The 26,616-nt window shown below is 45.0% G+C and overlaps 1 protein-coding gene across 1 annotated transcript in view; it reads right to left on the bottom strand.

Annotated features, from left to right (window-relative positions):
* The window catches only part of HIF1A (hypoxia inducible factor 1 subunit alpha), a 66,772-nt gene that overhangs the window by 3,225 nt on the left and 36,931 nt on the right, over positions 1-26,616 (bottom strand). Inside the window, exons 2-13 of the mRNA XM_053284422.1 lie at positions 19,103-19,293; positions 17,075-17,220; positions 16,557-16,641; positions 13,523-13,635; positions 12,457-12,659; positions 11,698-11,804; positions 11,416-11,563; positions 9,528-9,751; positions 9,058-9,338; positions 7,101-7,223; positions 6,035-6,423; positions 2,198-2,309 (exon numbers count right to left, since the gene is read on the bottom strand). Coding sequence (XP_053140397.1) covers positions 2,198-2,309; positions 6,035-6,423; positions 7,101-7,223; positions 9,058-9,338; positions 9,528-9,751; positions 11,416-11,563; positions 11,698-11,804; positions 12,457-12,659; positions 13,523-13,635; positions 16,557-16,641; positions 17,075-17,220; positions 19,103-19,293 — 2,122 coding nt within the window. The remainder of the gene's footprint in view (positions 1-2,197; positions 2,310-6,034; positions 6,424-7,100; positions 7,224-9,057; positions 9,339-9,527; positions 9,752-11,415; positions 11,564-11,697; positions 11,805-12,456; positions 12,660-13,522; positions 13,636-16,556; positions 16,642-17,074; positions 17,221-19,102; positions 19,294-26,616) is intronic.

The raw sequence follows: 26,616 nt of genomic DNA, 5'->3' as shown, positions 1-26,616 counted from the left end.
GGTCAGAGAAGAGTTGGCTGACTGCCAGGTGATTCCCAACAGTTCTCCTGCTTCTCTTCTTCCCCTGGCCTTGGAATGCCCCCTCCAGGGCACAAGTGGGGATCTAGCCGCGATTTTCCATGCTTCTCACCCCTAACACAGTAGGGAAGGTATTGAGGGTGCCGCCGCCAAGGAAATGGCCTTCAGCAAGGTGAGTGCTGGTGGCTGCAGTGGCAAACCACTCTACTTCAGGGCCCAGCCTTGTCCATTATCGCCTCTGCCAAGGGAGGAAGCCACGGGGCCATCAAGCTTGCCCCCGCATGGCTGCCTTGCTGCTATAAGGCCCTAGGTGGTGGCAGCCGAGGGGAACGGATTCAGTCCACAGCTGCCATGCTCTGAGGAACGTGGGGGAAGGAGTGGCATTGTGGCTCCGTTTCCCTCACAGATGTAGGGCAGCCATTTGAGAAGCACCAGGACCCTGCAGTTCCCTCCCTCTTCCAGTCTCAGAACAGAGGTTGCAAACGAAGCTGCCGGCGGGCAGGAGGAGCAAGTAACGTTCTCAAACGCTACCCAGACAGCCGTCAGAGCCCTTCAGAGAACATGGAGAAGGTGCCAAAGATACAGCCCTCTCACCTCCATGCCTGCTTTGCAGACAAAGTGTCCCCACTCCCAGAGCAACCGTTTCAGTGTCTCCTGGCCTGGCTATCTGCAATAGGATTAAGCCCTTTCCCTCCTCTCCCCCTGGATGTCAGCCAGGCATGCTGCAACATCCTGGCAACCACCGGGCTCAGAGAAGGCGATGGGGGCTGGCATGGTGACTTGGGGTGTGGCCAGTGGAGGCTGCACAGAAGGGAAGAAACGGGATGGCAGCTGGGCAAGAATTGGTGCCGGACTTCCAGTCCACACACCATTGCCACCACTGTGCCTGTGCACAACAGGCAAGGGGGAAAGGTCTCTGGCTAACAGCGGTTGGCTGGAATGCGCGAGCGTGCGAGGATGCATATGCCATGGTAGATAGCTCGCTGAAAACCTCAATGGTGGGCAGCAGCTATGGAAATAGGGAAATCCCCCCGCTAACTGACCCAAGAGGGACCTTTTAAAGAGGTGGTTCTCTTACAATTAGCCCAGAGAAAGAAATGGTCCCTATCCAGTCCCAGCACAGCAACCCTCCAGTGGCTGTTGCTGGGATCTGCTTTATATTTCTTTTTAGACTGGGAGCTCTTTGGGGACAGGGAACCATCTTATTCATGTATTTATTCTTCTTTGTAAACCACTTTGAGAACTTGGGTTGAAGAGCAGCATATAAATTGTTGTTGTAGAAGAGATTATTAAGAAAAAGGACAGAAAATAAAAGTGACAGTATTGTAAGGCCCTTATAGAAATCTATGGTGTCTGGTCACATTTGCAATATTGTGCACTGTTGGAGTCACCCCATCTCAAGAAAAGGTTAATCAAAGAGCTATGCAAAGGTGCAGGAAATGCACTAAAATAATCAGGGGGCTGGAACACTTTGCCTATGAAGAAAGGCTAAAGCATCTGCGGCTTTTTAAGTTTAAAAGAGATGACTAAGAAGGGGCATGACAGAGGCTTAACACATCATGCAAGGTGTGGGAAAGGTGTACAGAGGGCCAGTTCAAATGATACCAGCCCCAGCACATGCCGGGCCATCCACACAGGATATCTCAATGGGTGCACTCTCGGCACGCTGCCTCCTTCACATGTGTCAGGGAGCTGTAAATTTAGGCTTAAGCTCACTAGTGGGGACCATCATTATTTGTGGTCACCGCCACAAATCCCTTCTTCCCTCAGATGTGTTTCTAGCACACAGGCAGACAGTTTCAGGGCTGGTAAGAGACGGCAGGAGCCCTCTCCTACTGCTCAGAAAGGAGTCCTGCTGTTTCTTGCCTTCTCAAAAAGGACAGTGGAAGTGACACCTCTGGAGGGGGGAGATCTGTGTGGTACTGGGTGTCTCCAGAGCGTTGGGGACACTTGCCACTGGTCAGCTGGAAAGTGGATTTGTAGATACCCAGAAGCTGACTGTCTCAATTTTAGAAGACAGGGAGGCATAAATTAAACTTGTATTGAAGAGTTCTCTTTTTCATAGTGGATTGTGCTCTGAATCACAGTGCCCTTGTGTAACAACTTTATCATACCAGGAAATTCAGTTTTAGAAAGACCCTCAATTTTGAAAAGGGAAAAAACAGGAACACAAACTCACGATTCCCACTGCTTGGAAAAGCAGGCCATCCTGCTCCATCTTTCGTTTCCTCTGAATATTATGCAAAGCTATCATCTTTGGACTGATTTCTTCATTCGCTGCAGTTGACCTACTGAGGAAAATGAATTCAAACTTTTAATTTCCACTCCCTTCAGACAAGTATTAAAGTCTGTGAATCATGGTTCAGATTATATCATATATCAATATATTCCCCTTGCTTGTAAAAAAATCTTTGCCACCGCGAGGAATTTAGATAGCCTATGCTATCCCTGCTAACTTGGCAAAGAGGCACCTTTTAACGTGGCGATTCTCTCTGTTTAGCAGGGGGAGAGTAACTGGCCCTATCCACCCCCAGCACAGTACTTCCAGTGACTGTTGCAGAGGTCTATCTTGTGTTTCTTTTTAGATTGTGAGCCCTTTGGGGACAGGGATCCATCTTATTTATTATTTCTCTGTGTAAACCGCCCTGAGCCATTTTTGGAAGGGTATAGAAATCAAATTACTACTACTAATAATAATTATTATTATTATCATTATTATTATGTCCTATGCAATTGTTGTCTGTTGCTGAGATATATAATTTCAGACTGCAGATGTTAAAACTGAAGGTTTGAATGCTCCCCCATGTAGATTACAGTCACCCCTCACCAACCGCAAGAGTTCCGTTCCGGGAAAACCTCACAGTTGGCGAGCCATTGAAATAAATGGCAAACGGGGGGTTAGGGGAATTTCAGTTGTGAAAGGAGTGCAAAATATAGTTAAAAATAGGGGGGGGAATCCCCCCAAACCACCACTAGTCAGTAAGAGGAGTGAAGGGGAAACCCGGAAATCACCCCATGAAACCGCAGAATTGCGGACCCCGCCCCCACCAAAAATTCTCACCAAACCTGCAGATACTTGGGTCGTGGTTGGAGAGACCTACCACAATTTCCCTGTTGAGGATACTTAAAACCGTGATTGGGAAACCCACAGCTGGCGAGGGATGGCTGTATTTCCAAGCACATGCAGAACAACTAGCATATCAGAGAGCAAGGTAGAGTAGAGCCCAACAACAAAAGCATTATCATCTGGAGCGTCTGCTTTTTTGTTTCAGCTCCATCTTCTACCCAGGAACTCTGAAGCTGGGAGGAAATTCTGCACCTATGGAAGAATTAACTGCAACTTTGTGAAAGGCACATTCAGAAGCAGCAATGCACAGTGTTACCAAAATGTTTTCCTTCTTTTGCCAGCAAGCCATACTAGCACAACTTTAGCTACTTAAGCATAACAGAGGTGGATGGATCCCAAATTAGGGGAGTGGTTGGCTGGTATCTAGTGGTTTCTCTACACTGTCCGGGTGGAGTGTACTCTGGCAACTGCCAGAAGTCCAAAGCCCTCAGAAAGGCCACTGCTGACATTGCCTTTGTGTCCATAACCTTCCCATGTTGGTGGCGGCGGCAGCAGAACAGTTCTCTTGGCCCCCTCAAGCAGGAGGGCCCCTCACAGAGAGTAGTTTGGGGAGAGCACCCTGAAACCTGTAGCCAGCCCTCAAGGAGAGATCACTAGCTATCAGGTCAGCTACCATAAGGCAAGCACACGAGTCAGAAACCAAGAAATCAGGCCATTTAGATGTATTTCAGTATTATTCTCGAGCAGGGGTTGGGGTGTGCATGGACTGTCCAGTGCTGAACTGGTTCGTCTCAAACCAGGTTGATTTGGTGGCTCGATCACAAACCGGAGGTGCTTTGGTCTGAGATCAAACCAAGCCCAGTTCAGGTGCACTGGTTTGGAATCAGAAGGGCAGCCCAGGCTGGGGGGTGGGGAGGCAGTGAGAGAAGTTCTTACTGGACCCAGCACCACCGCTCGCCCCCCCCCGCCACGTGGCAATTGCAGTGGTGCCAGCAGCTGTGCCAGCAAGAACTTTAAACTACTTCCCCACCACCACACACACACACACACACACACACCCTTTAGCGGATTCACCACCACTTTGCTTGTAAAGAGGAATCCTCACCAGATTCCTCTTCACAAATATAGCCCCTTGAATTGCCAAACCGGACTGAACCAGTTCAGCGACAGGCGATTTGGTTCGAATCCAACCAAGTTGCAATTTTCGGTTCATGCATATTCCTATTTCCAAAAATAGGTACTATTACCCCTAGGAGTACTTGAATCATCTCAAGTAGCAATTCTCTTTATATTTATTTAGTAGGGGTGAGCAACTGGACCTATTCACCCTCAACATATCCCTCCAGTGGCTTGTTCCTCGTGTCTACTTTATGTTTTTAAGACTGTGAGCCCTTTCGGGACAGGGAATCATCTTACTTATTTGTTGGGTTTTTTCCTATATAAGCCACTTTGAAAACTTGGTTAAAAAGTGGTATATAAATGTGCAGTAGTAGTCTTATTATTATTAAGTTATTGCTTGCACAGACATGCGTCTCAAGTAGGAATCTGACCGAGATAACAACTAAACATACACCTATGTTTCTATGGTTGGCTAAGTTGGGACATACCAAGATAATAGCTTTCTCCAAGTATAGCAATCCTGTTCTTTATGTAAGTGTATTCCTTACACTTAAGCAACAGAGTGAGGTTCAAGCACAAGCAATTACTAACAAGCTACTATAAGAGAAAAAAGCCAGCCCACCAAATGGCATCCTTACAGTGCTCAAGGTTTTTATTTTTGCTGGTGGTTTCCAGAGACCTGAAGTCACTCAACATGTGCTCTGTGAAGCCTGCTTAACTGCCAGGGGTGGAGAAAACACATGTCCATGTTTTCCATGAACAGTCATTCAACTCACAACATTCAACTCACAACTTCCATGAACAGTCATTCAACTCACAACAGCTTCAGTACTGCATAACTGTTGGTCAGAACCATGCCTTTATCATTCTGGGTAGTAAGATGTGATAGAGCTGACTCTGTATGCAGAGTAGACAATTATGGCTCCAATGTCCATTTCGAGGGACCAAAGGCAAGCACGTCACGTGTGCATGGCCCCTACTGATACTAAATGCATTTACAGAATGACTGATTATATTTGTGGCATCCAACCTCAAGGTAAGCACTTGCTACAGGTGCACAATATCAAACGGAATGTCCAGCAAGGGGTATTTAAGCATTGGAATGTGATCCAAAGCTGAACGACAATCTCTGTACTACATGACATAGTTCACAAGAACTGTTCAGCTTTGGACTTTCCAAGCCAAGTATTGTAAAAGGAGAGGAAAGAGACGGCAGTTCGGTATTAAGAGCCTCCGGAAACTGATCTAGAATTTCTGGATTCTACGTCTCAGCTTTGCCCTGAACCTTTCAGCATTTTGAGCAAGTCATTCTCTCTCATGGGCTTCAGTTCTAAAAGCCAGGAAGAGCAGCAACCTAGGGGCACCATAAACCACTCTGTACAGGACAATGTGGTATGCAAATGATAGCAGTCCAATGTGTGCTAAACACATCACCTAGACACATTATACAAAATACCCCTCCGTCAAGAAGCTTATGGTTTCTCACTGGAAACAGACAGAAGGGATGACACCAAACCAAAAATACCAATGAGGAGGAGAAGGGACAGTATAGCAATTTATTTTCCAAAAGCTCCCAACACATTTCAAGGAAAAACCTCTTCTTCTGGAGAAAATATGCATGGATAAAAATGGAAACTTCTCTCCAGCAGATTAACTATTTTTATCCATGCATATTTTCTTCGGAAGAAGAGGTTTTCCCTTACCGTTCCTCCTCCTCCTATGATTTCTTGCTGAACAGAAACACAGATAATTAGTTGTTAAACTCACAAAACAATTAAATGATTGGTTTAAAGATCAAATGGGCAAAAGCAGACTGTGGTTTTGAACTACCTTTTGCCCAACGTGACTGTTAATAAGCTTGGCGTTCCTGGATTTGATTTCTCTTTCTGCTCTATTGTGTCTTTTCCTGCTCGAACTGGGGAGGATGTCCGACTTGGAGTCTCTGCATAGGGCGATGCAGGGGCGCTAGTGGTTTCTATAGCGATATGAATGGGAGCTACGAGCATCTTTGAGTCCTCCCCTTGTTTGGCGGTCACAGACTTTATCTTGTCCGTGGTAGTTGATGGCAGAGCCGACTGCAATCTGGTAACAGGGGCCATGGTGGAAGGAGAACTTGCACAGCTGCTCTCAAGTGGAGAAAGCTGATCAAACGAGCGTAACTGGAAGTCGTCGTCCATAGGGATGTAGGGTGCCAACATTTCCAAATCTAAATCAGTTTCCTGAAAATGGAGAACAAGAATGGGTAACTGCACATGTTTACGGAAAGAAGCTTACAATGGATAATGTATGATTAGGGATCACATCCACCAAGGATAGCTGATGTGAAAAATTTCCATTATTTCCAAGGGACTTGTGTGGAAAACTGATTGAAATGAATGGAGATGGGGAGACACACGGCTTGGGGGGGCTGGCAGAACAGAGCTACATGCAATCACCTAAAGTTATGGCGGGGGCTACTATTGTTTTACGCAATTATTAGTTGCCCTGAGAGCTCAGGGGAGCCATCTTGGGGAGGGTATAAATTTCTAAGTACCCAAGGTTACACATTTCGGCTGTCCCTGCACCAAACTTCAAGCCTGCTAATTAAACATAGGGAAGTTTAAAAGAGCAGATTGTGCATTCTTTGTGTGGGGGGTGGGGGAGAGATGTACTGAATGCTTCCAATGTATCATGGAAAGTTTAGCATATGCACCTCTGCATTACAACCATGTCATTTTATTTCCCATCCAGTTATATACAGTAATGAATTGAGTGTTCCATGTCATAAGAATTACATCCAAATGATTGTAATCTACTGCTTGTATTAGCAATGTGTTAGAATTAATACAGAAAAGCCTCCACCATGCCATAACGCATCCTTAAAAGCCACATGCAAAGATCCTGCTACTGTGCCCACCTGCGTAGAGAACGGGTATTTCGAGTCTGGGTCTATTGCAAAGAGCTTCTCCACCAGTTCCAACTTGAACTCGCTGGCCATCTCGTTATCCACATCAAAGCAGTAGTCACTGGGACTATTAGGCTGCAAATGCAATCCACATCTCGTCAGTGAAATGTGACCCAAGTTCACTCACACAGCAATAACAACTCTGAATGTCTTGTGCAACGGCAATCAATGGTCTACATTCATTCTCAAAAAGCCACAGGTGTTCCCCAAATGGTGTGTGTTGGAGCTTCGCAACATTAAAATAAGGCAGGATAGAAGTACTAGAGTTTTATGTTGCATTGCACCTGGCTTGCTGCACTTCATACATTCAGGTTGGCAAGTATATACTCAAGTTTTAGAGACATACTGAAACACACACCCCTTCTCAAACCTCCCCCACACCCGCCACCCATTTTTTCTTTAAGATGGGATTCTTTGCATCTGGTGATCTCTTTCATTTGGCCCAGGTCAGGAGTGTGCAAACTTGTGTCCCCTCATGTTGATGGTCAAAGGCCATTGTGACTGGGGATAATGGGAGTTGTCGTCCAACATCTGGGAACCATAGTTCGAGAACTCCTGGGCTAGTGTACTGCTAAAGCAGCATGTCACATGGACAGAATTCTGTACCGCTCCAAATTTTTATTATATGTTATGATGTTATCAATACGTTCTGTTAACCTGACAATACAGATGGGTCAAAAGAGAAAAGAGGGGAGTGAATCACCAAGGCAGTGAGATGTAGCAGTTAGAGGCTTGGACTACGACTCAGGAGATATGGGTTCAAATATCCACTCAGCCATAGGAAATTACCACCTTGCATTTGCATGTAAAATATTACCTTGCATTAGGAGCCTGTTGAGTATTTTGTAGGTACTGTTTTTATGGAATCCTCACAACCACCCTGTATCCTTTTATTTTCATTTTTACATTTATATCCTGCTCTTCCTCCAAGGAGCCCAGAGCAGTGTACATAGCTATGTTTATCCTCACAAGCACTCTATGAGGTAGGTTCAGCTGAGAAGAGACTGGCCCAGAGTCACCCAGGGAGGTTCACAGCTGAGCAGGGATTTGAACTCGGGTCTCCCCAGTCTTAGTCTAACACTCTAACCACTGCACCACACTGGCGCTCTATTGCAGCTGGGGAGTGACTTGCCAAAGGCCACCCAGTGAGTTCATAGCAAGGAAATCCCAGTCATAACCCAGTCCTTGACCATTACACTACAGCAGCAATCACTGAAGTCATGAAATTCACTGGGCGACCTTGATCCAGTCATCTCTTTGCCTAACCTGCCTCACCTGGCTGTTGTGAGGATAAAGAGTGGGGGGACACGGGACAACCTAGTTCTGCCATTCTGAAATCCACGAGGGCCGGTTGGGGGGGAGGGATAGAAACCTTTGATCTCCGAACTGTTACTGCACCATACTAATTTTTGCACAGATGAGATTTGTGACCGATAGCCCATGTGGAGTAATGGCTTAGAATATGGGTAGGCAGCTCTGACTCTCCAGCTGTTGAACTACAGCTCCCAGTGTCCCCAGTCACAATAAATTGTGTGTGTGGGGGGGGAAATATAGGAGGAGTGGTTCAACAACAGCCAGGGAGCCAAGGTTGCCCACTCCTGGGCTTAGAGCATTGGATTTAGACCAGAGAGACCTACATTTGAATCCCCACGGAACCATGAAACTCACTAGGAACCCCTGGGCCAATCCCTCTCTCTCTACTCTACCTTGCTGATCTCTGGCAGGGATAAAACAGGGGAACCCCCTACCACCACCACCAAATACACCACCCTGAGCTTCTTGGAAGGAGAGCAGGATACAAGGCTGACAGAGATTTAAAGCTGAAAAAATAGAGCTTTTATTTACAGATCAAACAGCAGAGTAAGCAGAAGATCGCGGATCCACCACAGCAGCTTCTCGAGCGACTAACCTCAGGTGAGCTTTGGCTGGTGCTTCCATCCGAAGGTGTGGCTGGCTGCTCTTGGGTCTGACGGGCAGCAAAAGCCAGGTCTAAGGGCTCTGGGCTGGGCTCCAGCTTGGCCACCACCTCTCTATTGAGTGCTGGGTCAGCACTGCTACGGAGTGGCTGTGTCGCTTCAGAAGCAGGTAGTGGGGACATTGCCAAATTTATACTCTGCAATTTCTCACTGGATGAGGGGAGCATTACATCATTATACAAAGGAACGTCCTCAAACTGTTGCTCATCAGACTCTACAAAAATTAAAAAGAAACCATCAACCTCAGTGAGAAGGGTTGTGCCGCGTCTCCTGGGCCTCATTAAAAATACAGATTAAATGTTTGCAGTATTCCAAACGTGCCCCCTTAGCATATCACTTGGCTAATACACTTTAGAGCTTATTTTACTCATCAGCAGGTTCTTTAAACTATACACACACCCACCATCATTGCCAAAATCTAATGATATAATGGTGTCTCCGGCTGCAGGGGCAAGGAAGGTCAATGCGTCTGGCTCCTCCTTCTTCAGTCTCTCAAAGAGGCTGTTTTTATCATCCACGTCAGTCTTGCCCGATACTTTGGTCATTTGCATTTCAGGAGAATCCACTGGCTTCAACATGCACTCAGTTTGCTGGAGTGAAAAAATCAAGTCTCCCTGCACAATGCCACTGTGAAAGAACAGAGGTGGTGTGTTATTAGAGAGCAGTTAGGAGTCCACTGGTAAGCTATGAAGCCTATTGTTTCACAGTACAATGTTCAACACTCAGTAGCTGCAGAGATCTCTGTTCTGCTGAGGAAGCCCTGCTCACAGCAGAGGATTCTGAGGTATGTTCTAGAGTGCAAACAAAATCCATACAAGGGACTGGCTAGACTGTCTTGGCTTTGCCATGGTTCCACTTGAAACGAGATCGCATCCTAGAACATAACGAACACACTCTAGGGCTGTGCAATGCAGTGAGCCAGTGTGGTGTAGTAGTTAGAGTGTTGGACTAGGACTGGGAAGACCCGAGTTTAAATCCCCATTCAGCCATGAGACTTGCTGCTGGGTGACTCTGGGCCAGTCACTTCTATCTCAGCCTAACCTACTTCACAGGGTTGTTGTGAGGAGAAACCTAAGTATGTAGCACACTGCTCTGGGCTCCTTTGAGGAAGAGCGGGATATAAATGTAATAAATAAATAAATAAATAAATAATAAGAATTTGCATCTTAGGAAACTGGCCTACTGCTACTGCTATTTTATTCCATGGACACTAGGGCTCTCTAGAACCTACCTCGAAAACCATAGTGTGATACAAAGGCTGCAATCTTACGCACGCTTACTTCACAGTGATCCCATCTCTCTCTCTCTCTCTCTCTCTCTCTCTCTCTCTCTCTCTCTCTCTCTCACACACACACACACACACACACACACACACGATTGGGTTGCATACACATTTTGTAAGATGCTTGTGTCTACTTTATGTTTTTTAAGTTCAGAAAATAAATTAGATATAAGAGGGCACTTTTAGACAATTTGTGGACTAGGATGTTACTCTCTGCATGCACATTCCAGCCCCTCTAGAATTCCAGCTGGCCCCAAGAGCCCCATCTCTCCCTCCTCATATTGGTACAAGGCACCAATGGTACACCAACAATGTATACATCTTATCCCCATTCCGCCCCACCTCTTTGTAGATTGCAAGTTACACAAAGAGGAAGGGCAATGGAAAGCACACACAGTCCCCATATTCCAGACAGTAACCTGTTGTACTGCTTGTGCCAAGGAGGGATCAGGGCTATTGCTGATGAAAAAGCAATCCATTTGTGGAACTGGGGCTTGTCATGCAAGAGTTATAGATATATGAGTCAAAGGAGTTTGGTTTTTTGTTGTGATGGTTTACATAAAGCATGTTTCAGATTAGTTTAAAATCTTGAGATCTTAAGTTTAGGAAGGACATTACTAGCAGTAGAATCAAACAATAGAACTATTTTTTTTGTTTTTGAATGCAAGGCATCTATGGGGGGGGGGAGCTGGTAAAACCTCAATCAGATTTTACACTTTCTAATCAGGTTTATCAAGATTTCCATTCCTAGACATCTGAGTACAGAATATGGGAATGGGCTACACACCGGTAATTTGGACTTGTGCATTCACAAGTATGTTTCCCTTTAAAACGAAAAGAAAACTTTGCTGCCAAAGGCAATAGCATTGCATCAGAAAGAGTATAGAAACTTGCGATGAGTCAACAAGAAGCTAAACTATCTCTGGAGCCTGCCCGCTGACAAAAAAACAATTAAAACCAGCAAGCTAGCCGCTGCCACCCCTACAAAATGGTTACAAACAAAGCTCACCTCAAGACATAGTTCACGCACACGATGCATTGTGGCTGGGAATTCTTAGTGTTGTAGATAACCGTTGCTTGAGTCTCAACCCAGACGTAGCCCCCTTGCTTAGCAAGCATTCTGTACTGCCCAGTCGTCACTTGACCTTTAGCAAACACTGGAAAGAGGAAGAGATGGGCATTATTCCTGCAGCTAGAGCACATCCAGAATTATTCCCGATAAAAGTACTATATGCACGGTACTTAACACGATGCTGAAATTAGGGCTGCCACATGCAGCTGCCCCACTTACTGTCATGATGTGTTTTGGTCAGATGGTCAGAGTCTAAGGCATGATAGTATTCATATACGGAGCGACCCAAGAGCTCTTCAGGGTCATACCCTATCAGTTCTGTAATCCTTTATATAAAAAGAGAAGGTCATTAATGTACAATTCTCCTTTCTTTTGCTTCCTAATGTACTACATTTCAGGCTCAAGCCTGAGAGAAGAGTCTGTCATTTCTCATTTTTGTAGAATTCCTAGCAATTTTAGGAAAAACAGTATTACTTGCAAAGCATTTAACATACAAACCTCAAAATCCTAACCCTAAAACCAATTATGTCACCAATCTTGCTTTATAATTGTCATGTTTAAGGATGTTGTGAAAATGTTTTAAATAAAGATCCACCGAAAGCCACATAAAATGCCTTTAGAATTCACAGTGTGAGTCGATTATGTTCTAAGATGAGCCTTCACTATTTAGAAGCACCATATTTTAGTAGCTGGCTCAAACCAAGTCTTAATCCTTTCAGCCACTTGATGGCAGTGTTACCCAGAGCAGCAGTAGCAGGGAGGTGGGGAAAAGAGTGCTGTTCAAACCTAGCTACATCACAGAACTCTTTTTAAATACAGGGCAATATGACGTTGGTTCAGCTTCAAATGCATTCCTGCCCCAACACAAACACTGCTCTCTGGTGTGATGCAATATCTGCTCGAGTCTGGTTACAACCATATGAAGTGGGCAAAGAATTGAAAATGAATTGTAAGTTTCCCCCGGCCCAGAAATTTTACCTTTCATCACAGTATGAAAATTTCATGTCGAGACTGTGGCGGCTGAGGAACGTCTTGCTGTCCAGGGGGACTTCGATATTTGACGGATGAGGGATAGGTTCACAGATTAACACCAAACATGCCATGGGAGGCTTTTTATACCCACACGCTGTCTGATTATTGCAACTGTCATAGACACGAATGTGCCCTGTGCAATGAAGCACCTGGTTGTTGGAAAGGGGAGAAAATAGGATTTGTTGTTGACAGGGATGGTCTACTATACAGAAGGATTAAGTATGTGCACTTGTGACAGAAGCAGCCCAGGCAATCGTGACACACCTGGATGGGAGGGCTCCTGAGCCCGGAGAGGGCATAGGTGGCCTTGGGGCTTGCACATCTGCCCGCTTCTCCAGTGCAGTGCCACTGCCTTCTCTGCAGCTCAGACAAGAGACTGAAGCACTCCACGACTCCTAGAGCTGCATACGTGCCATTTTCCCCACTGAAGTGGAGTGCTCTCTTACTGTGGCCCTGACTCGTGGGGTTCTTATGAAAAGCACCATTGCTGTAACAGGAAGTCACACATATGCTCCAAAGCCTGTAAATGCCACAAGGTGGGACATCTCTTGTCCAAGGGCCATGCAGACACATTTTCTAACTGGCTAGGGGTTCCGCTAAATGGACTTGCAGCAAACATTGAATGCCTCTTTCCCTGCTTTGCTTTCTTCCCAGCTCCCCAATTTCTTCTGCTGGTGCCAATTGACAACACCAATCTGAGTCAAGCAAATCCAAGTATCCAAAACAGTATCCAAAACAGATATTGGAAATGCAATTACTCACGCATTTCAAGAGCATACTAGTACTGATTTTTGGCTATAGCAATCCCATACCCCAAAAGAGGTCAAAAGAAGCAGAAGACACATCTAACATGCAATGAGGCCACTGCTACAATATCCACCCAATCCATCCCTTCACACAAGTGTTATTTTGATGTTCCTCAAAGGATCAGACGTGAAGGGGACCAACTGCACTCAGACACCAACCATCCTAATTCAAAAGCAACTTGCTTTCAGAGAACAAGGCCAATTACCTTCCATGTGGCAGATTTTATATTGACAGTTCTTCCTCTGCTGGTCAACGTACACTTCATTCTGAGGAAAAAGCTACGTTCTGTATTCTGCTCCTTCCCCTTTTTCACAGGACCTAATGGAAGAAAGAAAAAAACTAACATCAGTGGTATTTTCCAATTTACACAATACTGAGCCCAGCAGAGAACTGAAACAAAGACAGTAACAGGCTTAATGCATAGAGAGAGAGAGAGAGAGAGAGAGAGAGAGAGAGAGAGAGAGAGAGAGAGAGTTGCCTTTCTGTCTCAACTGGCCTGTTGAACTTTCAGTAACCACCAAAAACACAAGCCGAATTCAGCACACCACCCAGGGGAACCCTAGAACCTTAACCTTGCCAGAAGAAAAATATGACACCCTTTGCTGGATGGAGGGGAGTGGGAATAGAGAAAACATCCCCCTAGGTAGATTTAGTGGTGTTTAAAATAATTTTTTAAAAAATTAAAAACCCACAACCAATTGGACTTCAAGGAAAAGTAACTGTGATAACCAGAACATGTGTCACAATGAACAGTGTACATCACCCCACACCCTACAAACACAGATAAAAGCAAGGGTGTCTTGTGGCATCTGTTCATTGACTCCTGTTTTTTTCTGTTACAAAAGTAGGTATTTTATTGATAACACAAGGTAAGAAACTTAAAATATAGAATACACTGGTGATGCTTGACTGTGGATAAACACTAACCCTAGTACTCAATACGGGACACCAGGCTACAAAGTTATTGCAGTAGGAACATGCAATTGGTTTCTGAGGTAAGTCTGCACTCTGGGAATTTTTTGGTCACAGGAAGGAAACTGTTGAAGACAACTCATTTTCCTTTTTGGTTGGGGGTGGGGTAGTGTTGACCATGTCCTTCATGGGCAAATTGACATAGCTACTAACTTGAGTTTATGCGAGGAAGTTGCACTTGGACTAAACAGTTGCTCCAAAAAGCAGAGAGAAGATGCTAATGACTACTGGAGGAGTTATGGCAGGGAACAGATGACCCCTTCAATACCATATTCCGAGATTCTTAAACTTGAGCCCCCTGATGTTGTACTACAGCTCCCATCATCCCCTACCACAGTGGCCTTTGGCCACTGGCATGGGATGACCGGGGCTTTAGTCCAACAACATCTGGGGACCCAAGTTTGAGAACCCCTGGGATACTCCATTGAACAGCTGAAAACAACAAGATTTAGACATTGTTGCATTGGACACACCACCAGGCCAAACCAGTATAGCCGCTCTTATGTGGATCATTACTAGGCCACCTTTAGAACATGCTGCAATTAACTTAGGGACAATAAGCGTAGGAAACAGGTGCTCATTTTAGATACGAGTTTACAAGACATGAGGGCAACACAAACATGGGTGGATTAAACTAGTAACAAGTTTCCATCATCTAGATAGGCAACAGCTTTGTAGACCAGAGAAATCCAGGCAAGACACACCCAACTGTTACCAACACAATGAACGAACAGAAGAACAGCTATGATGCCACAGATTAATTTGCACTGATGTAGCTCAACAGTATCTTTTGCAAAGCAAGCATAACATGCCCATCCTCTTATGCGCCTTTTAAGTTACCTGTTTTATGAGTTTTAAGTGTTTGATATTTTATATTGTGTTTTAAACTGTACACTGCCTAGAGATTTCTATATTAGGCAGCATAGAAATTCAATTGATGGTGATGATGATAATGATAATAATGATAATACTAATAAAACTGCAAGCCCACAAGTATATCACTTGCCTGGGGTTGTACCACTGCGGTGGCAGAAATGAAAACACGTATTATGCTGCTGGACAGGCTGGCGTGCCACACCAACACAGCGCTTGCTCCACATCTTGAACAGTTAACTTGCTGGCCTGGCCAGGAGAAGACCGACGATTGCCAAACATTTTAGATACTCAGGAGAGGCAGACACACTCACCTGTCCGAGGGTCCTCTTTGCATATAGGACCAATGGCTTGATTTGCATAAACTCCCCCCACCATCCATTTTTGGAGGAAAGGGAGTTACACCAATTGGGCCTAAGAGTATACAGCCCTGTGTGTGGAGCACGTGTTTTACAAGTTCTCTCATAGAGCTGGCGGTGGGCCCCTGCCCCTCAAATGCTGGGGAGGGGGAGAAGAGAGATCAGAGATGGCACGAGTCAAGCCTATACATATCTGGAGCACTCATGCGAGCAAAGTGCATTGTGATGGATGGGCAGACTTGGGGGTTCAACTGCCCACTTCTCCCCACTTAACTGGGCAAGCATGTGAACTGGATCTCGATTTCTACTGGACACCAAGACTCAAAGCAGTCTTGGGCATTGCAGAATTTATTTAGGAATTAGGGAGATTCGTCAAGCCCCCACTTTGACTGCTTTTAAGGAGGAGGAGAGCAGGTCTTGTGGTAGCAAGCATGAATTGCCTCCTTTGCTAAGCAGGCTCTACTCTTGTTTGCGTTTGAATGGGAGACTACACGTGTGAACTTTTAAAGATATTCCTCTTAGGGAATGAGGTTGCTCTGGGAAGAGCACCTGCATGCAGAAGGTTCCTCCCTGGCATCTCCAATATGGCTGAGATTCCTGCCTGAAATCTTGGAGAAGCTACTGCCTGTCTGCAGTCTCAGTAGACACTACTGAGCTAGATGGACCAATGGTCTGACTCTGTATAAGGCAGCTTCCTATGTTCCTATGCCTTTTTATTTTGCTTGGCTTGTAATAATTTATTTTTATGCTGCATTTTAAATTCTGCTTTAGCCTGCTCTGCTGCCAGTGTTGTCATCTGTGGTTGTTGTATTCCAGTGTTTGATTGTTTATTGCCTTGTGAAAAAGACACTTTAAATATATTAGTGTGCTGCCTCTTAAATATAATACAAATATATTAAAAACAAGTGAGGCAACTTCATCAGGCCATCCCCTAAAGTAAGCAGTTATGCACATATTTAAACTAGTATTAGGAGCAATTGGAGATGAGGGCCATCTGGCCCAAAATCAAAAACCAGAAAAAGTTTTTTCTCTCACCATTCCGGTGGGTGAGCATTTCTCTCAGTTCTTCGTGGTCACACGGATGAGTGAAATCAAACACACTGTGTCCAGTCAACTCAAACTGTAAAAGAAAGAGGGATCAGTCTAGCTCAATACATATTTATAGTGAATACCACACTGGACATATTCCAGATTCAGCAGTTCTAAGTCAGTGGGACTTTGGCTTATAATTACAGTGGGTACTATCTAGCCAAGCCACCTAAGGGCGCAGCGGGAAAGCAACCTGCCTACAGAGAAGGAGGCTGTTGGTTCGAATCCCTGCTGGTGTGTTTCCCAGAATATGGGAAACTTCTATATTGGGCAGCAGAGATATAGAAAGGTGCTGAAAGGCATAATCTCATACTGTGCAGGAGAAGGTAATGGTAAACCACTCCTGTATTCTACCAAGAAAACCGTATGGCTCTGTCGTTGCCAGGAGTTGACACCAACTCGACAGCACAACCTTTCCTTTCCCACTATCTAGCCAAAGTGGAAGGAATTGCTGCATTTTGTACCTGTGTGAGTCCCATACACTTGTTCACATTTTCAGACAGGTAGATCACATCCCCATCCTCTGAGAGAACCATGACAAATCCATCAAGAGCTTTTAAGTAAAAACAATTCAGCTGTGTCTCCATTTCAGCTTCTGCTTCCAGGTCATCTAGAAGGAGGAATATGCATAAGACAAACTTGAACTGTTACCAAAGTTAACGTTTACCATTTTGCAAGAAGTATTTTAAAGATCAACAAGCAGCATTACAAAACTATACCAATCATATAGCAAAAGACTGATTTGGGAAGAGAGATTGGATCTGCCTAAACAGAACCTGTATTAATACTCCACTAGATATCTTGGATAGCATCCAGACTAGTCAGTCATGAATATTCACAAATGAAATTAATGGGGCAAGTTAGTTATGACTAGCAAGTCCCATTAATATAAATGGACTTAGTCATAACAGTCTAGATACTGCCCCTCTCTCTCTCTCTCTCTCTCTCTCTCTCTCTCTCTCTCTCGCAATACCACCCTAACCTGAAGACATAGCAGGCAGGTTACAATACAAAGCCAAATCATTAAGCGCAAGCCAATGTCAATCTTTATTTTGGTCTTAGACCACCATATCAGCAATTTTAAAATGAAAGAAAAAAAGACATAAGATACAGGCAGGGGGTCTAACTGCAAGCAAATACAATTACAAATGTTTTTCAAACAAAAGTACAGTGTAACTAAATTTTCCAGCCTCAGAGCCCTCCTACATCTTTAAGATCTCTTTAACCCACCAACCACCAGTGGTGCTCCCGTCACTGTTATGTTCTCTTTCTTTTTATAGCTTGAGTATTTTCCGAGTTCTCAAAACTCTCATGTTCTTTAAAATTAAACTATTCTGCCGAGGGTTGGTGGTTTAATAGGGCTATTGGGAGGAGTTTCTGCTAACCTGAGAGATACAAAATTTGATTTTTGTACTACAGAAATTGTTATTCTCCTGTTAATACTTAAAATATTGAATACAGTCATCTTAATTGAAAGGCCCTGGGCACAAACACTAGAACTCTCCCACAAATTGCATTAGTTAAGTAATGCAACATTAAATCTACAACTATTTGGGGATTTTATGCAAGTAGATCAATGAATATGCATAAACCCCAACAAATCAGCTCAACCTTGTAGCATCAATAGAAATTGGTTCATTTATTTTTAATATATCTACACCACTTTTCTAAGAACAATTGGGTAAAATCCAGTAAATTTCCCCAAAGCAGCTTATATGAAGAAGTACAAACACAAGAAATTCAAATATGTCAACTGACAAGACAACAGAAGCAAAACAAAACCATGTTAAAACCAGCATCAAAAGATTAAATAGTTAAGACAATCAAAAGAGTGTAAGTAAGGGAGACTGTTAGATCTTCTAGGCAGTTCCAATTATACGGAACTACCACAGATCCCTGTCAACCCGAGGCAGGTCTGTGCCCACGGTGGACCAGAGAGCAAGGCCTAGAATGAAGATCTTAAGGTACACATGGACAAAAGTGGTCCTTAAGCTAACTTGGTACCAGGCTGTAAGCTTTGAGTCTCAACAATGAAAGCTAAAGCTCTTGGCTTCCCTCCTACAATGTTTCCAAGAAATGACTTATCTGATCCAATGTGGGGGGGAAGATGTAAGCTGCTGGGAAGTGATGCAGTTTCAGAATATTGTAACACCATATGGGTTTTAATATTTGGTCTATTTTAAAATTCAAAACCCAATTTCTGGGTTTTTAATCACTGTAATTGTTTAATTGTTGTTTTAAAATGTTTTTAAATTGTTAATTGTTATGTTGTTTTTTAATTTGTTTTAGCTCTTTACTGTTTTAGTGGTTTGTTTTAATTGGAAACTGCCCTGAGCCATTTTGGAAGGGCGGTATACAAATCAAATCAAATCAAAAAATCAATAATAACAACACAGACAGCTAAGTATTTATTCACTGGTCATTTCAACCCCTATTTCGCATCAGGATTCAGGTCCTTTGACAGCCATCCATCCACCCCGGCAAACTCTCACCTGCATCAAGCAGCTTTCTCATGCGCAGATAGCTGATAGTTAGCCTCATAATTGAGGCTTTGTCGAGATGTGCGCTCACATGGTGGGGAAGAGGCAACTGATGAGCAAGCTCATAGAACACCTCCGATTCCTTGCTCCTCCGGCACCTGGCTGCATCTCTAGACTTCTCTTTTCTCCTTTCTGAGCTAATCCTGTAAAAATCAAGATAGACATTAGCATTAGGATCCATATAATTGACTGAACAGCTTTAATCACATGTACACCATTAAGTTGTGTATGTGCGACCAGAAGAGCAAGTCAGGAATCACAAATGGACACCTATGCGCATGTGTCAATATGCATTTCTGCATCCATAGGAACACAGGAAGCTGCCTTATACCAAGTCAGACCATTGGTCCATCTAACTCACTATTGTCTATGCAGACTGGAAGCAACTTCTCCAAGACTGCAGGCAGCAGGAGTCTCTCTCAGCCCTACCTTGGAGATGCCAGGGAGGGAATTTGGAACCTAGATGCTCTTCCCAGACAAGCCCCATCCCCTAAGGGAAATATCTTACTCACATTCCCATTCAAATGTGCTCACATTCCCATTCAAATGCAAACCAGGGTAGACTTTGCTTAGCAATGGGGACAACTAATGTTTGCTACCACAAGACCAGCTCTCTCCCATACACTCCTTTATTCACATTCATATACACCTTACGTGTCATTCACATACCACTCTTAAACATATATAATATTCTTACACACAGAGAATGATTAACCAACACCACATTAGTATTGTCTATTTCCTTCTTGACCAAAAATATAGAGCCATCCCTCTCTCTCGATTTTATATGCTAATAGCACTTCAGCCTTCTGAGCACTTGGAGTGTTTATGGACTTTCCATAACACCATGGCAGCAGAGACAATGTCTAGGGAAGGCTTAGTTCAATCAACTGACCAGAACTCTTCTAGCCACTTACTACAGATGTACCATATGACAGCAGCCTACGTTTATTATGGGGTTTTATGTATTTTATTTTATTGAGTTTCTCATTGGTGCACACACTATTTTCCTGAAAATCTGTATACTATGTTTCATTTGATTCCTTGTTCAAGTATCTAGGGCCATTGTAAGTGCTCTAAATTACAACCCCAAAGCTGGTTTCAACTTCAAAAACAGATCTTTAGAGAACTCTGATTAACCCAGTGTAGAATTATGGCAACTGGAAATGCATCACTAACAGCAGCTGCAACCAGTAGTACAGTTCCCAAACCAGCTTGCTTACAGGTCTTAGCAGCAGCAATTTGCTATTTATATTGATTGTTCAATTTTTATACCGCCTTTCATAATGTATGTCAAGGCAGTTTACAAAAGAGAATACACAGTAAAATTCCATAAGTTATATTTAAAACCTTAAAAAACATTAAACACCACAAACACAAAAAACACACAATTAAGAAGATAACAGAAGCAAGAAAGCCGAGAAACCTGGCAGCTTCTAAGAGGTAAAATGGTGTCCTCATTAGGGACAGGCTCCACCAGGCAAAGCTTGATATAGCACCTTACTGGCAGCATTCAGCCAGTTTAAACATGCTGTGATCCAACAAACACAAAATTAGCTCACTTTAGATTAGCCTCTCTTGACTTGCTCTACACCTGCAAACATTATCCAATTTCCACCAAAGTATTGGTGTACTAATGGCACATCGGGGAAGCAACCTGCCTAGGCAGCCGGTAGCAGTGCCGGTCTCAAAGAAGAGGGACCGGCGTATCTTCTAGGGCACTTGCCCCAAGAGGGCAGAGGCGGCAGCGGTGGGCACCAGGTTCACTACCAAAGAGAAAATGTAGCAGCAAAAACAGTTCTCGCTCTTTCTGACCAGCCCAGTTGCTAAAAAGGAGGATGAGAAGTGGGGACCGGGCAGAGGCGGCAGTGGCGGGAGCAGCCGTTCCGCAAAAACGAAGGAAAACAAGCGGTAACCGGGGAGGGCAGAGGCGGCAGCAGCGGAACCAGCCCTGCTGCTAAAATGAATGAGGAGAAGTGGAGACCGGGGGAAGGCAGAGGCGGAAGCGGCGGGACGAGCCCTGCCGCTAAAACGAAGAAGGAGAAGCACTAAGCACAATACCCCCCCGCCCACCAAAACACCCAAAAGCCAACACACACAATAGTAAAACAAGTAAAAGCACTCAGTAAAGCAACACCCCCCCACAAGCCCAAAACCAGAGCAAAAAGAAGGGCCCCCCTTCTTTTTGCGGAGGGATTTTCATTATTGAAAAGAGGAGCGGAGGGGTTTTCATTATTGACAGATGCCTGCGTTTAAGCTGTGAAAATGTGTTTATAAAGAAAGCATTTGCCGGCTCAACCGAAATCTCAGCAGGGTTCCTCACCGCAAAAGGGAAGCCAGGCAGTCTCAGCTCCTGGGAAGTGGAGATAGCAAACGCTGGGAGAAGGCGGACACAGGGAGAGCCGGTAATATGGAACGCGCAGCCGGAGCCGGGGAGGGGCCCAGGTGCAACGGGAAAGGGCACCCACGGGGCAGGCTGGGGGTGTGAGACCCACGGTTCTGCACGGGACAGAAATAAAAGCAGGAGACTTTCGTGGCTGATGAGCCCAGCACCGAGACTGGCGGCGGGGGGGGGGGTGTTTCAGAAACCCTCTCTACAAGTTGCCCTCCCAAGTTTCAGGTTCAAACTTGCCAGTAAGCTGAGTTTTGGACAATGAGAGACAACCCCAACTGATCCCCTGAGCTTTTCCTGGGAAGAAAGAGTTCCTTTCCTGCCAGCCAGAACCAGCCTTGGCCAAAGGCACCCAGCTTTCTCGGAAAGTAAAATCGGAAAGGTTTGGGTTAAAGGAATCTAGCACCTTGCAGCTTCCATGGGCCAGGGGCTGAGGGAGGAAGGAAAAGACAGAGAGAGAGAGAAAGAGAAGGAAGGGAGGAAGGAAAGAGAGAGAGAAAGAGAGAGAGAGAGAGGAGGGAGGGAGGACAAAAGAAAGAAGGAGGGAGGGAGGGAAAGAAGGAAAGGGAGAAGAAAGAAAGAAAGAAAGAAAGAAAGAAAGAAAGAAAGAAAGAAAGAAAGAAAGAAAGGCTACTAGCGAGAACCAGAGATGGCGGCGGGACCGACCCGGTCCCGCGAGGGAGAAAAACTGTGACAAAAGGTCCATCCTGGCCATGGGGAGGGAGAGAGACCCTACTAGCACCCGTTATTTTAACAGGCTTAAAATTACTAGTACATAATAAAATTAAAAGTGAGTTCCATGTTGTAGATTGAAGTTGAAAGGTAACCTCCGATTCTGTATAGGTTCATCTTATAGATGTGGAGATGACCACTAGTTTAAATGGTTTCTGAAAAGGGGATAGACGAATTCATGGTGGACAGGGTTATTGATGGCTACTAGTTTTGATAAGCATGTGCTACCGCCAGGTGCAGAGGCAGTATTTCCTCTTTTGAACAGGAACATTGGATCATATTTATTGCTAGACATAATAAGCATTTGAAAAAAAACTGGGGCTTTTTGATTTTAAGAGAGAGAGAGCATGAGTGCGCGGACTTAGGTTTCCATCACACAATTTAGTAATTTCAGAATAGAACTACTGAAGAGTAGGTACCACAAGCTCAAAAGTCCACATCCACATCATGTTCACAACAATACTAAGAAAAATAAAAAGGTTACTGTAATTAACTGAATTCAGAACTAATTTTTTCTAAGTTCTTCAGTGATAGAAATCTTAGTCATCTTAAATTCAGAGCCCTGTTCTTTTTGGATACATACAGGTATCCTATATAATAAGATGCTTGGTGTCTGCGTCCCTGTCTTTTTCGGGTGTTCTGCGCATGCGTGGTGCTCGTGCGCAGAACACGGCGAGGTAGACACGGACGCAGGCGCCGGCCGCCATGTTGGCTGGGTGGCGGAGAAGCGGCGGGCCGAGTAGAAGCGGCCACCGCCGACGCTGGGCGGGGGGAGGAGCAGTGGCCGCCACTGGGCGGCCGCGCCAGGGACAAACGGCCTCCGCCGACGCTGGACGGCCAGGCAAAGTGAGGCGGTGGCGGGGGAAACCGGGCAAGGCGGCAGCGGCCCCAGATGGCGCCGGCCCCGGCCGGAGGAGGCGGAGCAGCGGCAGGCTGAGGACAAGCGGCCGCCGCCGGGCAGCCGCGCCAAGGACAAGCGGCCGCCGCTGACACCAGACGGCCGGGCAAAGCGAGGAGGCGAGGTAAGCTGGGCAAGGCGGCAGCGGCCCCGGCTGGAGGAGGCGGTGGGCCCAGGCGGGAGGAGGCGGCGGGGGAGGGCGGAGAAAGCTACTAGCGCCCGTTAATTTAACGGGCTGAAAGATACTAGCAACCTATATTTAATCTCTATTTTTTAAAGAGGTCGTCAAATTTGGAGTCATCTTCTATTTGGGAAAATACATGAAAGAGCTGGGACCCTAGAGGCCTCCACTTCATGGCAATTCCAGCATGGCTCCTGATGCCACCAACACATAAGCCACTTAGTACATACCAAATGCAATACCTTCATTTTGAGAATGATGATCCTCGCATTCAAGTCTATAGGTGACCCTTGTTACCCATAACCGACACCCACGGTTTTGCATATCCACAGTCGATCAATGGAGACCCATATGTGGTTTTTTTAAGGGATTAAAATTTGCATGGCTGCAGTTCCTAAGTGGCTGGAGATTGTCTCTGAGGTTATTTCCAGCCACCATTTTGATGAAGAGAGCCATTTTGTGGCTCTTTGGTTATTAAAAAATAAATAAATCCCAGGTTTGTGTGTGGAAAATTGTTGAAATTGGGCATGGGGGGGGGGGTAATGCAAGAGAGCTGGAGACCCACAGAGCATGGTACGGCACTTTCCCCCTCTTATTTATTCCATTTTTTAACCTCCAGGAACCTAACCCCGCAATTCACATTGCCTCGAGGTCTTATTATCAGTGGTTGTAGCCGAGAATGGAACCCCTGCGGATAATGAGGGCCACCTGGATTTTCAACATCTGTAGCGATAGGACAGTGGAAGAGACTGGCTAGGGTCCCCTCCTCTCCATAACGATTCAAGGGGGGGCAATCAGCTCTCCTCAAGCCACTGTGCCAGTATCAGAAAATGCAGGCCTGCTCCGTTGGGCCCATTAAGGAAGAACTGAGCTGCTGAGCAACATCCAGAACCTGTTTTCTGCAGAACTTCATCAAGGCAGACATCAGGTAACTACCACCAACAAAAAATATTCTTTTGTTTGAACTCTGGTGTTTTACTGCTGCTTCTATATTAGGAGTTTTAGCTGGACTGTTTTAGGTGCTGCTGTGCCGATTCTATACTTGATAGTTCCTATTTTGTATCCTGCTTGTTATTTATCACTTTCGTTTTATGTTTTTTACTTGTAAGATGCCTCAGACAATTCTTGGAAGAGGTGAACTATGAATCTAAATATTACTAAGTATTACTTTCTAGGAAGCGTACAACCATTTTCATTTTGCTAGGTTCTTTCCTGTTCCGAACACCAACTACGTCAGGTCTGCAATTCAGCATTTGAATTGCAGTATTCTGCAGTTAGCTCCTGTGCAGAGTTCCCTCTAAGGCATGTGTGTGAACACACAATTTTTACATGTCAGTTCAGTTAATTTTAGATCCTGCTCAGGTGCCAAGTCAGGCCACCAAGGTGGCTTACAAAAGTACAATTGAAAAAAACAAAACTCCAAAAATCTAAATTACATTCAAACCAAAAGAGTACTAACACAGTGATCTTCACTATTTTTCAAGTGGGGGCCACTTTGGTTAAAAACACACACAACCCCTCTTCAGTGTGATAGCCATTTCCCACTGTCCTGTCCTTTGCACAATACTGTGCTTTTCTCGGCGACAGGAGAACCCTTTAAGAGAGCCAGAGCCTTCTCTTAAGAGTTCTATGGGGAAAGCGCTGGGAAAGGCTATACTTGCAAGATGGTGCACACCTTCCAGGGTGGTGCAGGAGTTCAAGAGGGCTCCGTCTCCCTTAAAGCAGCCCCACCGAACCCCAGCTCTGGGCAAAGCACAGCACAGCGAGAATGGCCATCTCTGTAACATGCCAGGCGGACTCTGCAGACAACTTTGGGCAAAGTTCTATACAGGCCCAACTGAAAATTAGTCAGGGGGCTGCCCCTGGCTTATAACAAAGAATGCTGCACTGAGAGAAGAAACCCAAACAGAAATGCAAGAATCCATGGCTAATCCTTGTTAAATAACTGAAATATCTCAGACAGCTTGAAACAACAACAACATTTCAAATGCCTCCCTAAAAGCCTATTATGAGTAGCCCAAATTGGTCTCCCTTGGGAAGAAATTCCACAACAAGGGGGCCACCACAGATGGCCCCCCGCCCCTTGCCATCACCAGCCAAACTTCCAAAGGCCGAAGCCCATGAAAGAGTGTGCCATCAAATGAGCAAGGCAATGCTATCATGACCACGGAGACCATGAGTGTAGCTCAATCGCTGCTGTTGATCCCTGTTGATTGTTGATAGATGGGGTAGTGGGGAATTTTTTTTAAAAAAACAACAGCAAAAGCACAGAGTTACAAATAATGCAAGCAGCAGCAATGTAGGGAGCATTCTCAGCACAGTTATTTGCAAGGTTGAGCTAATTTTTTCCAGTTACTGTTTTTGCTCCAATATAGTTTGCATTACACAACTGCTCAAACCTTCCTTGTAAGGTAACAGCATTACACCATTCAGATTACTTACTCACGGAGAAAATGAGCAGCTCTACATTTTGGATAGGAATGCCTCAAACACTGCCCAACATTCGGAGAGATCTCCCTCTTGTATAGACAGAGGAAGAGAGAGAAAAGCAAGCAAGAATGCACCCCCAGTGCACGTTCCAATTATTTATTTTCCTTGTTTAAGGAAAAACAAAACTGTGTAAAAAGAGCTCCTTCCAGAGTTTCCGTTCTCATAATATCCTCACTGCCACCCCCTCCCTGAACAATTTCTCTTCTAAAAATTATCGACAATTATGAGAAACATGGTTAAAACCACACCAGATGCAAAGTAGGGGATGAAACAAGAACCCCCTTGCACTTTGCAGAACTTTCACTTTGAGAAAAATGCACCACTTGCCCAAACGACTATTGTGAACATCACAATGCTCGGAAAGTGATTTTTTGTTTTTCAGGAAGTGAGAGTATGAATCTTCAGTCACAAGGCAAAAGCCAATTTTGAGCATATGTAGGATTGAGCCAGAGTGAGAGGGGCCCTTATCACAAAGCCATTCATCTCCTGCAGAAGCACCCACGCTATTTCTGCAATCCTTCAGGAGAGGGGGACACATGAACAAAGGCAAAAATGTAAAGGAGACAATTTACAAAACAATGAAGCCCTTGCCATGATCAACTGGGAAGGGCTACCCTGTTTTGCAGAGAGGAAGCTGCTTACCTCCCCACAGATGATCAGCGCCTTCTCCCTGGGAGGGCGGATTGCAAGCCCAAATAAGCGGGGGCTTCACTCCGGTGCTCCCGGTCCCAGGCACAGCTTGCTCAGGCACTCTGGGGGTTGGGCAGAGGGAA

The sequence above is a fragment of the Hemicordylus capensis genome, chromosome 1, assembly GCF_027244095.1.
Source record: "Hemicordylus capensis ecotype Gifberg chromosome 1, rHemCap1.1.pri, whole genome shotgun sequence".
Taxonomy (NCBI): domain Eukaryota; kingdom Metazoa; phylum Chordata; class Lepidosauria; order Squamata; family Cordylidae; genus Hemicordylus; species Hemicordylus capensis.
The sequence above is the reverse complement of the archived record's forward strand: the minus strand, read 5'-3'. Positions and strand labels throughout refer to the sequence as shown.